Here is a 14,190-nt window from a genome sequence, read left to right as displayed (position 1 = left end):
TGAGTAGGTTCATTCGGTTTTAACCGAAAACCGAACCGAATTTGTCGGTTAACCGAATCTTCGGTTTCCTAAATTTTCATGCAAATTTCGGTTACCATTTTTGAAAACCGAATTTGTTCAAAAACCACAAAAACCGAACCAAAATTTCGGTTAAAACCGAATGCCCACCCTGAGGGAAAACAATGTTTGGAAAGCGATAACCATGTTTAGGGTTTAGGAAAGTGACAATGACATGTCTCATCTAGAGCATCCAACGGCCGCACGACCTCCATCCAATGGTGCGCTTTTCCCCCCAAATTGGTCGCCCGACACCAAGTATGCCCATTAATTTATTTGATGTATGTTGGTCTATATTTAAATTATTATATGAGAAAATAATATGCGGTTAAAAGGGTGCTGGGCCTTACCAAACAGGATCTACAAAGCCCAGTTATATCAAGACTGGCCTGCGCAACTGGGCCACCCGGACCTTCGGGAACCTTCTTCATCGCCTCCTCCTCCATCATTCAGTCTGCAACCCTCGACCTCCGTTCATTCTCGCTGCCCGCCTCCGACCTCGCCGTCCTCGTCCCCTCCGCCGGTAACACACGGTCTTCCTCCCAGATCCCGGTTCCATCCGAAATTCGTTGTACTCGATCCCGGCTCCTTGCAATCTCGTTCTCTTTAGGTCTAATAATCGCCGCCCTTTTCTGCAGTTGGAAGCGCCATCGTGTTGGGTCACCGGAACCGTCGCGCGCATGTGAGTGATCCGATCCAACTAATTTTTATTGCCGTATTCAATCGCTGATCTGCAGCGCAGGCGTCACACGCGGGTCGAGCAGATCGCTGCGTTGGGGTGGGTGCGGATCCATATGCGGCCGCCGATCGCGTGATTCAATTAGCTACGGATTATAGGGCTATTCGTGAATGTCTATTTATACGCCTGGGATCCGTAGAATCGAGCGACGGTGTTCTGGTGCATGATGCGTCTTACGAATTCTATGCAATGCAACCAACCGCCCATGGCTGCTGAGGCTACGGTGCTAGCTCGTGCAGCGGTTCCAATGGCCTGCCTTTTTTGCCAAAATCGGAATCATAAGGCATGGCAAAGAATTGGGAAATTGACACTCGGGGTGTCGAGGAACATTCCTGCTTGTTCTGTCTGATTTTTGATGTTTGTAATTTTGTGCGCTCTGGCTAGGCAGCCCCATCTGTGTGGGTTCTAGTTGCACAGCACTTGCCTCAGATTATTGTATCAGTGTGCGTATAGGTGTTATTGTTTGATGGCTACTTCTGCTATTAACTGCTGCCAACAAACTTTTTAGGGGGGGTGAAAACTGACCAAATAATTATTATGCTGCATATGTACAAAGCTATAGCATCTTCTTCAATAACTTTAGTTTAGGCATTTCCTCACATGATATATCCTCGCTCTGGTAAATTATGCAAGCTGATTATTGGCTGATTCGGATGACCTTGACCTTTCTCATCACTCAAGAGTTATGCAGACACCTATATATGAATAAACATTAAATATTCCTTTTTTTTCATCCATGCGTTCACCTGTCGAGGTTGACACATCATGCAGACAAGGTAGGCACATAAGTTTGTGATCCAATGTATGAGAACTTAGTATATTGCCATTGTGTTTTATTAAAATGTGTGGGTTTCAAGTATTTCCTGGTAATTTGACTTTGCAATAGTTATGCATTTATAGCACTGCCTATTTGTGGTAGTTATGCAATGGAAGGGTTTCACTGTTCCAGGTCGTTTTGTTCATAATCTATTATCTCACATTGTATTTCAGGGAGGATGAGGAGGCATCTGACCCAAAGGCGCTCCTAGAGGCTCAGACGAAGGCTAAGTGTGTCCGCCAGTGGTATCTCTATAAGGTAATGCGCTGTATTATTAGTTGCAAATGTATAATTCTTTCTGATCTTTATATACAGCTATGCACTCAGATGTTATTATGTATCCTGTAATATTTATACGCAGAAATGAGCAGCATGATTACTAGGATATATCTCCAGCTATGTTTAACTGAGAGGTTTCGTGTACTTCAAGTGCATCCTCAAGGGCCTTAAATTTTGAGATTTATTTTCTGTTACCTGTAAAAATGTGTTTCTGTTTTATCTGTACTCACGTGTTAGGTACGACGACCCATTGAACTAGCAAATGGCCAAGTTCGAAGGACGTGTCTAGTGTTTACAATTTATATTCTAAACAATTCTTATTCAGCAACTGTTTCACATTTTCTGTGTTTATAGTGAACTTGGTTTTGGCAGTTGACCGAACATTTTAAGAAATACTTCTTGGCTACTGTATACTATTTGTTTGAATACCTGTTCTTTGTTACCACTGGAACCTAAACTTATGTCACTTATGCTGTGCACAGGACTGCGTGAAGAGAATTGCAGATGATGAGACTGGGCACAAGCACTGTACTGGCCAATACTTCGATTACTGGAAATGCGTGGACAAGCATGTGAGTGCTCCCTTCCTGGCTGTGCTCATGCTTGTGTGCACAACCCATCCGAGAAGCCAGTTGTTCATGTATTATTTTGTTCCTTCCATCTCTTGAACTAATCTAAGTTGCTTATGGTTATTACTTCTTTCTTACAGGTTGCTGAGAAGCTCTTTGATAAGTTAAAGTGACGAGGACATTGTTCTCTCTTGCTACTTTTTGCTCAACGGTGGTAATAATCATATCATTTGCACGCGTTATAGACAATTCAGGTGCCTATTCCTATATGTAAAAAAAAGTTTTGCGGTTTTGCCTGTCACTCAGCACAATAGTTTTTCCGCAGCAAGTTTACATTTTGTTGCTGCCAAAGGCATTGTTGGCTCAGGATATATTTCAGTTCTGAGTTGAGATATTCCCATGATCATGACTGAGGACTAAATGTTGCCATTGATTTCTTTTCTATTGCTTTTGTGGTGCAATTTTCTGCGCATATAACCAACTATCTGGGTTTGTGAATTAGATGGAAACTAAAGCACAGTAAAATGGTGCCGTGAACATGGATGCCCACTTGTGGCTGAGAGATCTTACACACATGGTTGTGCTTGATCTTGCGTGGTAATTATGCTCATCTGTCTTTTATCAGCATATATTCACGGCACCAGTGCAATAGGCTTTCATTGGCATCATCCAGCCAGTGCTGTTTAGTTGTTTATAAGGTGTGTTCAGGTAAAAATAACTCATTCTGTTTATGTGAACCCTCGTCATCGAACTGTCTGGTACATTTTTGGAAAGGGTAAAATCAAGTTTGACATTACCTGATGGTGTCCGAGTCCCATGGTCAATTGTTTAGTTCGGATTGGTTCTCATACGCATGATGCGTGTTGTGTGGTGTGTGCCCTGTTTGCAACCACTAATCTCGCCATGGTGACAACTGACATGAGGCCACTTGTGAAAGATATCGGCTGATCGAAATGTTAAATGAGTTATCTCCAGTGCCTGCCATGATTTTCTTCATACATCGCATATGCTTGTTTTTGGCTGACTTGATGGAATGGACCTGTTGTTGGTTTCGCGCCTCTCTTTGTGTGTACTCTTTGGTGCCACTGCTTTTGACACCTTTCATTTCATGTTTGAAGAGCATATCGTTATCTTACACTTCCCAGTGTCAGAAAGAAGGTGAACAACATTGTGCTTCTGAGTATTCCTTTCTAAACGTTACGAAATACTAACAATAACAGAATTCTTCTGGGTTGGAGCATGCTGTCCAAGATCGGATATTATATGCCAATGTTGTTCCCGTAATTACTTGCAGCTGTTCGAACAGAAGTACCTGAATCGTTTCCTGAACAAAGCATTTTATTATAAAATGAACGCTTCACTATTAGGGTCTGACTTGTGGGGTAATCTATTCTCCCACTTATAGTCTGACTTGTTGCTACTTGGAAATTTCACAGGCTTTTTTTTTTGAAATAAAAATTTCACAGGCTTAATTAGCTCGTAAGTGAATATCTCGTCTCAAAGCTTGAGAATGAAGAGTTTAGTTTGATGACTGAAAAGTGTTTGGGAGTAGATTAGTTTCCTAGTTCGAGACGGTTGCTGTGTCATCCTCCAAACCCAAGATTACTTGTTCCGATTGGGCAGAGGCTCCGTCTCTCTCAACTGTAAAGACACAAGTCAAAGTGATACAACCCCTCTAGCACTAACCTGACACAAGATCTCTCCATTCTTTTCTACCACTAATAGTTCGCCTGATTAGTTGACGCAGACGGCAGCAGTAAAACCCTGTCAAGCCTCTTACACGTATATGTTCTGTGCTTGGAATGCGAATCTCCCGTGGTTCGCCATTTCATCTTGGATTGTATGTGCAGAGAAATGTGAGTCGCTGACTTGTATATATGCATACCTTTAGGATATGTTCATATGCGTATCCATGTAAATAATGACTATACAAGTGTACTGCCATATTCTTTTAATGGGTGACGATGTTTTCGGTTGGCGGCTTCTTCGATCTTGAAACTAAGTGAATCTAGCCTTCACGCGTGAATGTGCCCGCATGCATGGTAGCATGTCTCACTCCTCCTGTGCAGCTCCCTGGGGAGACACTGGGGCGTATGACCAACAAACTATTGGAATACACTTGCAAAACATAAAAAATTCCGACCATGCCTCACATGGATATATGATTAGGGTTTAGGTCATGGGTTTGCCCCTAGACTCGCAGGTGCGGAGCTTGATGTAGCCATATATTGTTTTGGGGGCAGTGCGGTCCAACTTCTTCGATCTTGGAAATTAATGACAATTTCTACAAACTAATGTTTTCATTGAGTTCCTTATGAAGGAATCTTACATAAGTAATGTTTAAAGACTATGTGTTGGATTCAAGGGTGGATGCCATGAAGATAAATATGCATGTTGAGTTTTGGCATCAAGATCATCGATTTGAAGAGACGAATTCAGTATAATAAATAAAATGCTAAATAAGATTAAGTTCTTGTGTGGAACTTAAAGGAAGCCAAGCTCTAGCTATACGTTAAGCCATAAAGGATCAAGATCTTGTGAGTATGATTCTAAGTGAAAAAATTATGTATGCACCTAAAGAGATTGTGATAGAGCATAGAAGATATAAGGCTGACCAAGGCAAAGAGCAAAAATTAGATTTAAGTTGGTCAACACACAACGCATAGAAAATTATACCACATGTAATCAAGTGATCCAGTGGTATGATACGTTTTGTCAATTATGCTTTCTCACCTTGGAAATGTCATCGCATCCCCCCGTAGCCTTTCCGTCCCCACTGATGTGGTTCTCCTGGTAAAAACCTCATATTATGTCAACCTGGATCGGGTGAGAACAGCGGGGTCCTTCTTGCACCCTCCTTGGAGGTGTCCTCTTGGAGACATCGTCTATGAGGCTGGTTTGTGCTTGGCTAGTGATGGCGGCTTCGAGGATACGGAGAATCATCATCGATAAGGCGTCGTCGGTGAAGGCGCTTTCTATTGTCACTTTGGTGTTTGGGGAGGCCCATATCTGCCTAACTCACCTTTTTTTTTTTGACATATCTGCCTACCTCACTTGGCATATGAATCTGGTTTGGTTTCTTTCTCCCGCATTGGCGGTTCTGGTGGCTTTCCTTTGCTATATTGTGGAATTTTGGTCCGGGGATGATCCCAGCCTAGGGAAGCTAGGTGGATTGTTCGCTTCATGCGGATTTCTAGAGTGTAATTTGTATGGAGATTGCTCAAAAGAAAAGACCGGTGCAAATTAGATTCTGCAGCCTAAACCACTAGTTTTAGGTGACGTGACATCTTATAGTGGGCATATGGAGGGAAAGTTATTTGAGACTCGGTGCCAACATCCTTTTTCTTCATCACTTGGCACGAGAATAATTGAGGGAACTCTTCCCGGATGATCAGGAACTAACCCTGCTTTCCCCAAGATCACGATCATCTGCGATCTTCCGTAATCCATTCATCTGAGCCGTTGAGTGTTACTCCAAGCTACAACGTATTCCGTTGTTAGCATCGCACGGCAAACCTGAAATCACATGGACATCCCTCGCTCACGTACAAACCGGCAACACAGAAGTTATCACTTGAATCTTGGTTTTCTATAAAGGAGAAGAGGCTAAACAGTGTACAATGCACATTTCATGACCCATCCCAGATGTAACTACAGCTATTACTTAGACCTAAAAATCATACGGCGTGACCAAGCCTTCCGGCGGTAGCGGCACGAAGAAGGACCGGACTGGCGCGGCGCCGCCGTCGTCCTGGTGGCCGGCCTCGGCGCACCCGGAGGCCTTCTGCGGCTCCCCGAAGAGCGGCTGCCGGCAGGTCGGGCACGTGGAGCGGGCCATGAGCCAGCGGTCGACGCAGCGGACGTGGAAGCCGTGGTTGCATTTGGGCAGCACCCGGACGCGCTCCCCGGGCTCCAGGTCGGCCAGGCAGATGGCGCACGCCGGGGCCGTGCTCGGCCCCAGCGCCTGCCCCGCCGAGTACACCAGCGTCGGCATCGCCCGCAGCGCCTTCCGCCGCACCCCGGCCTGCGCCAGCCGCGCCACCGACCCGAGCTCCCGGCTGCCGGCCGCCGCCGGCGTCATCCGGGTGCTCGAGCACCGGAGCGCGCACCGCACGATCGAGTTGAGCCCCAGCGCGCAGATCAACGCGCACAGGAGCACGGCCAGGATCATCACCACGTTCGCGTCGAAGGTGCTGCCAGCGACGGGGGCCCCGTCGCCGGCCGGAGCCTCCTGTCTGGCCACGGCGTAGCTCTCCCTGTGGCCGTGCAGCAGCACCCTCCTCGAGTACACGTACCCTTGATGCATTCCCTGAACCGCCAAGTTCCCGCCATGAACCTGCATGTTTCTTTCTTTCTTTCTTTCCTCCGCCTGCCGATCGGTTTCCACTTCTCTGCACTCTGCAGGTTAAGTCAAGTCAATGCCTTCCGTTCGTCTCTCTTGGTTGTTGTTGCACACGCAGGTAAGATCGATGCAAGTTGACTCTGCAGCCGCAAGTGTGACTGTGTGAGTGTAGTAGTAAGTTTCTGCTACTCTGAACCAGAAGTTGTATATATAGGCTGCAATTCTAACTGTAGGCAATTAACGAGTGGAGCACTGAAGCTGGGACTTGTGTGATTAACAGTAGTGGCTTTCTGAGGAGCAGAGGGGCACTAGCTTAGCTTAGCTAGCTAGTAGCACCAGATCCTGTCTGCATGATCATTATTACTATAAAGTTCGATAATGCACCTAATGAAGTGCAGCCAGGAGTGGATTAGAAAAGGAGAAGACACTGAATTATTTGTCCTTTACGTCAAAAGCCTTGTGGTTGTGTGGGGGAGGCTGCATCTTTGACCTCTGCTAGCTAGCTTAGTGCTGTGGCCTAGTGGACTCGGGTCAAACATCGTCTGGTCCAGCCAACAGAGCAGATAGGCATGGTTTTCAGCCTTACAAGGTGGCACCGCACAAAGCTGGTGAAACTGATCTGATTTCCGATCCTCCTAGTGCACTGGATCTGAATCCTGAATGCGGCTAATAAAATGTAGTACTCCCTCCATCCATATTACTTGTCGCTGATTTAGTACAAGTGTACAACTTTGTACTAAATTAGCACGAAATAGTATAGATTGGAGAGGGTGCTAGCTTTCACAGGGATGTTGATGGTACTTGTGATGTTGTTGATGTCCAAATTTCAACGGGATATACTAACTACTCCCTCCATTTTACTAGAACCTAAGCAAGCTAAAAAATTTAGATTTCACAATGACTTCAGAAAACTACCAGCATCTACAACACCAAATTTATACTATTAGATTTATTCGGCATGAGATATATTTCGACTTTGTGTAATGTGTTGTAACAAGTTAAAATTACCACTCTAGCCATTTTAATTTCTTGGGAGATGTCTCACCGTCATTGGTTACCAATTATAAGTTGGAATCATAGTTTTATAGAAAAAATATAAGCATAAATAATATTGTATAAATAAACTATGAAAATATATTCTAAGATGGCCTGATCTACTGTATTATTGATTTGATATTGTAGATGTTCATATCTTTATCTTTGGTCGAACTTACAAGAGGTTGATTTTTTACAATAAATGTAGATCTTCTTTTTCAAACGGATGGGAGTATATTATTCACGACGGCATATATTCAGAGAGTTCAAAGAATCATCTTGAAGGCAATGTAAATGTCTGAAAAAATGACCTATACTTCGACTTGAGGTAGTATTTCCTATGCTCTAAATGGTAGCTCTTTTAAAGGTGCATCATTGCCTCTCTATAGGTAAGATACACTTATAATCCTGATCATCTACAGAAAGGAATGACTAGAACCTTCTAAAGTGGTGATTATGCTTCCAACAATTCATCAGAAGAATATAATTTAGTTAATGGGTCACTACTATCTTACTAATATGACATTCACTGAGCCTGGAAAGGTAGTATTTGTTTAGGAGCACAAGAACCTAAAAACAATTTTTTTTTGCAGGAATAGTTAATTCGAACAAGTCCTACTTAGTGCTTCGTTTGATTTAAATGATTGGCATAGGAATTTTGTAGGATTTTCATTCTTATGATATTTTTTTCTATGTGCGCTATTTGATTTGCATGATTGGAATTCTTAGTAATGCATATGATTTTTTCCTATAAGATTGTCTTACACTATGCGTTGGAGAAAAAATTTCATCCACTCAAACCTTATGCTACAATTCCTTTGTTTTTCGTGTGAGTCAAACACTATTATTTTCTGTAGGTTCCAAATCCTATATAATTCAACATTCTAATCCCGCAGTTTTCCTATTCCCGTGTTCTAAGGATCCTACAAATCAAACAGGCCCTTAATCCTACATAGAAAATGACCCAAGTCAACAAAAGTCTAAGTTACTATCGATGATCAACAAATCAGAAAGATAAGAAATGATCAAAGGAATGCCCAAGATGAAGGAAGTTCACTTCTGTGGATGGATGAGAGGGTTTGCTTCGTCATTGGCTATAGACATCCTCTTCCCTTAGTCCATGATGCACCAGTGAACCAATCTTTACCATTATACCGCTCCTACATACCACCACTAACGATAGCCTTGGTCTTTTGCCCGATACTCCAATCCAATAATCCCTCCCATCGACATGTACTCTATTCAGAGTTCAGACACACTTGAATGAAATCAAGTGGATGACACCAGAGCTCCATGATTTACTCGGGAGCCTAGGATTTTCTATACGAATCGAACCAACATTGAGGAAGAGAAATTTGGAGTCTTGCACGACTCGAGCCTTCAATTTAACTTCCCTCGCCACCTTTGTAACATAGGTCTAGGTCACGCCGCCGCGCTCTATCAAGGCCACTGATACGTCTCAAACGTATCTATAATTTCTTATGTTCCATGCTAGTTTTACGACAATACTCACATGTTTTATATACACTTTATATCGTTTTTATGCATTTTCCGGCACTAACCTATTAACAAGATGCCGAAGCGTCAGTTCCTGTTTTCTGTTGTTTTTGGTTTCAGAAATTCTACACAGGAAATATTCTCGGAATTGGATGAAACAAAAGGCCACGTTCCTATTTTTCTAGGGGCTTCATGGAGTCCGAAGGAGAGACGAAGGGGGGCCACGAGGAGCCCACACCATAGGGGGCGCGGGCCACCCCTTGGTCGCGCCGCCAGGTGGGGACCCCACCTCGGGACTCCACCGACATTGCCCCTTCGCCTATATATTCTTCCGTCTGCGAAAACCCTAAGACAATCAACGATATTCCACAAAGAGTTCCGTAGCCGCCGCCATCGCGAAGACAAGTTTCGGGGGACAGAATCTCTGTTCCGGCACGCCGCCGGGACGGGGAATTGCCCCCGGAGTCATCTCCATCGACACCACCACCATCTTCATCGCCGTTGCTGACTCCCATGATGAGGAGGGAGTAGTTCTCCCCCGAGGCTGAGGGCTCTACCGGTGGCTATGTGGTTCATCTCTCTCTTCCATGGTGTGATCTTTATGTGATCATGAGCTTTGTATCACTATTAATCTATGTGCTACTCTAGTGATGTTATTAAAGTAGTCTATTCCTCCTCCATGATGTAAAGTTGACAGTGTGTGCATAGTACTTGGTGTAGGTTATGATTGTAATCTCTTGTAGATTATGAAGTTAACTATTACTATGATAGTATTGATGTGATCTATTCCCCCTTTCATAGCTATTGGTGACAGTGTGTAAGCTATGTTAGTACTCGGTCTAAATTGCAACGGTCTATTATGCACTCTAGAGGTTACTTTAATATGAACTCCGGACGTTGTGGAGCTTGTTTACTCCGGCTTGAGGTGTGCTTTTGTAGCCCTACACAATGAATGGTGTTTGTTATCCAACAAGAGAGTGTTACAGAGTAGCATTTATTTATTCAATTATGTGATCATTGTTGAGAGTGTCCACTAGTGAAAGTACGATCCCTAGGCCTTATTTCTAAGCATTGAAACACCGTTTCCAACAAGTTCTGCTACATGTTTGCTTGCTGCCATCTTTATTTCAGATTGCAATTACTACTTACAATCATCCATATTACTTGTATTTCACTATCTCTTCGCCGAACTAGTGCACCTATGCATCTGACAAGTGTATTAGGTGTGTTGGGGACACAAGAGACTTCTTTAATTGCAGGGTTGCTTGAGGGGGATATCTTTGACCTCTACCTCCCTGAGTTCGATAAACCTTGGGTGATTCACTTAAGGGAAACTTGCTGCTGTTCTACAAACCTCTGCTCTTGAAGGCCCAACACTGTCTACAAGAAGCGTGCGTAGACATCAGCCACTAAACCTGTTCAAAAGATATCGAAGTGTCAATTTTATCAGTGTACAATGATCTCTATAAGACAGCATACACCCCTACTAATCTTTGTTGCGACCACGTTACTAACGACACCCCATATATCTCCTTTGGTTTAATGAAAACAACAAATATGATATTACCATTCCAAAGTGTATGATACTACAAAATCTACAATAACCTAAGTACTACATTTATGTCAACTGTCGGATCACAAGCAATAAACTATCTATAGTTTGGGAGGGTCTTAAATTTCTCTCCAAGCAGGATCATCCTGTATTGCCTGTGGGTTCTCCCTAAGACTAGCCACAATGGGAGTATCATAAGTAGTATCATGCATGCCATGTTGGCAAAAATCTGATGTGGCACACCAATTAATGAGGTGAGAGATGAGAGTGGTATCATAATATGATACCGTATCATAGCACGTAAAACTAGAAAACTTAATGGAAAACACATCATGTACACACATTTGCATTGAGATTCTACAAAAAATTAAATATGATGATACTATGATACTATCTTATGATACTATGCATTGTGGGATTAATATCATAAACTAGTATCATGTGCATGATACTAGTGTATGATACTTCCCATTATGACTAGTCTAAAGGAAAATACAGAGTGAGTGAAATAATGAGCTAACATTCACTAGACACTTTTGGAACAGCGGCACAACACTTGTGTCATTCCATCAATTAAGAGAGAGTCACAACATGAGGAAAAAACACGGACATAAAAAGTATTACAACCGTGATTAATCTCGTGGCAAGAAGCTCTCCCAATGCTTAGACTGCTCATAGTGGGAGTAACATAGTTAGTAACATCACACATCTCAAGACATTTTGGTGACATGGCATGCGAATAAATGAAGAAAGAGAGTGAGGTGGTAACTAGCTATGTTACCATGACATCACACACCCCAAGACAAAATGAGTCTACAGCATAATAAATGACACAATGCATGACACTACATATAAGTTACTACCCACTATGAAGGTAGTAACCTAGACTAGTAACATGGCATATGTTACTAGTCTAAGTTACTCCCCACTATGAGCAGCCTTAGCGCCCGCAATGGCCCAATTTGCTGGCTCAGCCTTAATTTTTGCGAAGATGATAGTTGGCAAGGTTGAGATCGCACGAAAGATCCGAGCAATCTCTCATTCTGAACATTCACTAGTTTTGACACCAACACTCACCCCTGTCTGTAATAAATCATATCTTCTGGAACAATCATGAAGGCATTAAAGTATTGACAGATGCGCACATTTCAGCACAATGATGGAGCTAATAAACAACTACTTAGCACTCATGAATCATACTGGCATATGCTCAGCCGTCCGCTCTGAGTGCACCTGAGCTAGCCAATCAGCGCCGGCAGCCCCTGAGGTGTCGTTTTGGCTGTGCTCAGGCCATCAAATGCAATCCTACTTGACAAAGCACTGGTTAAATGGGTGGTTATAGACTTTGAAACTTAAAAGTTGACGCCAACCGAGGAAACAACAGAGCGACAATGTGCTGGTTTGATGTGTTCAAAGAGGTTGCAACCTTTCAAAGAAAACTGAATCCCACAAGGCACCAGAAATTTACTCATGGCGTTTCATCACGGGAAGGTTTTTCACTCTTTAACATTGCTTATTAAAAATAAAAGAGGTCTCGGACTCTCGGTTGACTAAGCCTTAAAGACAACTTGCAGATTCACGTCTTCGTTATTCTCAAGAAAATCACTTAAGCAAAACCAGCTATCCGATAACTTCTCACGTTCCTAATAACCTTGTTTCTAATGTCAAGTAATGTTAAAATACAAATACAAAAGGTATCCGTTGAGTTTCTCATAAAATGATCATTGCACATGTCTTATCATGTATATCAGTAAGCTCACAGAATGTCAGTCACAAGCACACTGCACTAAAACATATTCAGTGATGAAGCTGTTGAGATCTAGCTGGAAGTCATGATCTTTCCAAGCTGTCATAAAACCGTTATCTCAACTCCCTACTTTATGCTACACAGTGTAGCCCATATAACCGAGCTGAAAAGGCTCAGGCCTACGGGTTCGACGGGTGCGCTATCTATCCAAATAGGAAGATATCATCAGGTCCAAAGGTAGCTCAAGAAACAAAGATAAATTTAGACGAGACAGTGCATGATGCAGATACTGATCGATGTGCTGCGATTGTCCCGTGCACGGGACCTCCCGTGCACCATATCATTAGGTATCATTACATAACAATATTTCTCACAAAAACTGAAACACAATGAATCTTGATGATATTTGGTGAAATATTGTGAAACGAATCTTAAAGTAGGAATCGAACGACACAAACATGCGACCTCCTGTGCACGGGAGAAGAGCATTTCTCAGATAACTGAGACGGGAAAGTGATATGCAAATTCACATGCACAATGACAACACACCATGCACACCACACTTCACAACTGCCTTACAACTAATCCGACTATTCAGGTGATGCCAAAATCATAATGGAATAGGCATACAAGTTATATTCTTATGCAACCATGATTCCTGAAAGAGAGAAAAAACATTAGAAGTGGAAAAGAAGGAAAAGGCTGCAAGTACTACAAGAATGCCTCTGTCTGAAGTCAAAATGTACGTGAGTTCCTTTATTTGCTACTGTCATTAGTGAATCACAGTTTGTGTACCTGCAACTCCCTCATCTCTAAATGCATTTGCTTTATCTACAGTTTGGCAAATCTAGTAATGATTTGTGCAAGAGACTTGCAATAGCATCCTACTAACATTCATTGATCAGTTATCACATCTTCCCCTTGATTCCGCAGTTTCTTGTTTCTTGTTTCTTGGAACTTGCACTTGGCATGCTGATCTAGCTCCAATAAAGGTAATTTCCGCCATACCATTTCTATCTATCTAGTTCTTTATGTTATCACAATATCTAAGGTATATGCATTGCTTGTGGCATACTGATTATTGCACTTCACGTGTACACATTAAAAAATTATTCTTCCAAGAGGAGAAGAAGTGGATGCACGGTCAGCAGTTGTATAATGAAGGTTGGTCCACATACTTAGAACTTATGCTACATCAAATGAACATGCGATCCATTAAAAAAATTGAGATGAAACGGCAAGAAAGCAAACAAATTATGGAACTGCTGACTGTTGTGATTGTTGTGAACAGATTGTGTCTCTTTATTCAGAGACATAGGCTTCCTTGGCTTTCACTCATATTTATCATTCCCTTTGAAAAACAGCGTCTTGAAATGAACTATTTCTACTTCTTATGATGGAAACAAATAACGAACTATATCTTGATTGTCGTGAACAGATAGCATAAGTTTGATGTTAGAAGACTTCAATATAAAAAACAGTTGGGGTGCTAGAAGTAGAAGACTTCATTATAAAAATGTGCTCAATTATCTCTGAATAAAGAACCACAAAGCTTA

At 42.5% G+C, this 14,190-nt stretch overlaps 2 protein-coding genes across 3 annotated transcripts; one reads left to right on the top strand and one right to left on the bottom strand.

Moving 5' to 3' along the window:
- Positions 1-435: 435 nt before the first annotated feature.
- LOC127334566 (cytochrome b-c1 complex subunit 6) lies at positions 436-2,905 on the top strand. Of its 2 annotated transcripts, none has more exons than XM_051361056.1 (5): positions 436-580; positions 696-739; positions 1,787-1,871; positions 2,375-2,464; positions 2,602-2,905. In XM_051361056.1, coding segments are annotated over exons 2-5 (210 nt in total). In that variant the 5' UTR covers positions 436-580; positions 696-737; the 3' UTR covers positions 2,635-2,905. The 2 variants fall into 2 exon arrangements, with proteins under 2 accessions (XP_051217016.1, XP_051217017.1); XM_051361057.2 differs by having other exon boundaries at positions 484-590.
- A 2,807-nt stretch (positions 2,906-5,712) lies between these two features.
- Positions 5,713-6,964, bottom strand: LOC127334568 (RING-H2 finger protein ATL78). Its single transcript, XM_051361058.2, has one exon. It carries the CDS (start codon positions 6,801-6,803, stop codon positions 6,132-6,134), a length of 672 nt encoding a protein of 223 aa, XP_051217018.1. The 5' UTR covers positions 6,804-6,964; the 3' UTR covers positions 5,713-6,131.
- Positions 6,965-14,190: the final 7,226 nt, after the last annotated feature.

The sequence above is a fragment of the Lolium perenne genome, chromosome 6 (assembly GCF_019359855.2).
Source record: "Lolium perenne isolate Kyuss_39 chromosome 6, Kyuss_2.0, whole genome shotgun sequence".
Lineage (NCBI taxonomy): Eukaryota > Viridiplantae > Streptophyta > Magnoliopsida > Poales > Poaceae > Lolium > Lolium perenne.
The sequence above is the reverse complement of the archived record's forward strand: the minus strand, read 5'-3'. Positions and strand labels throughout refer to the sequence as shown.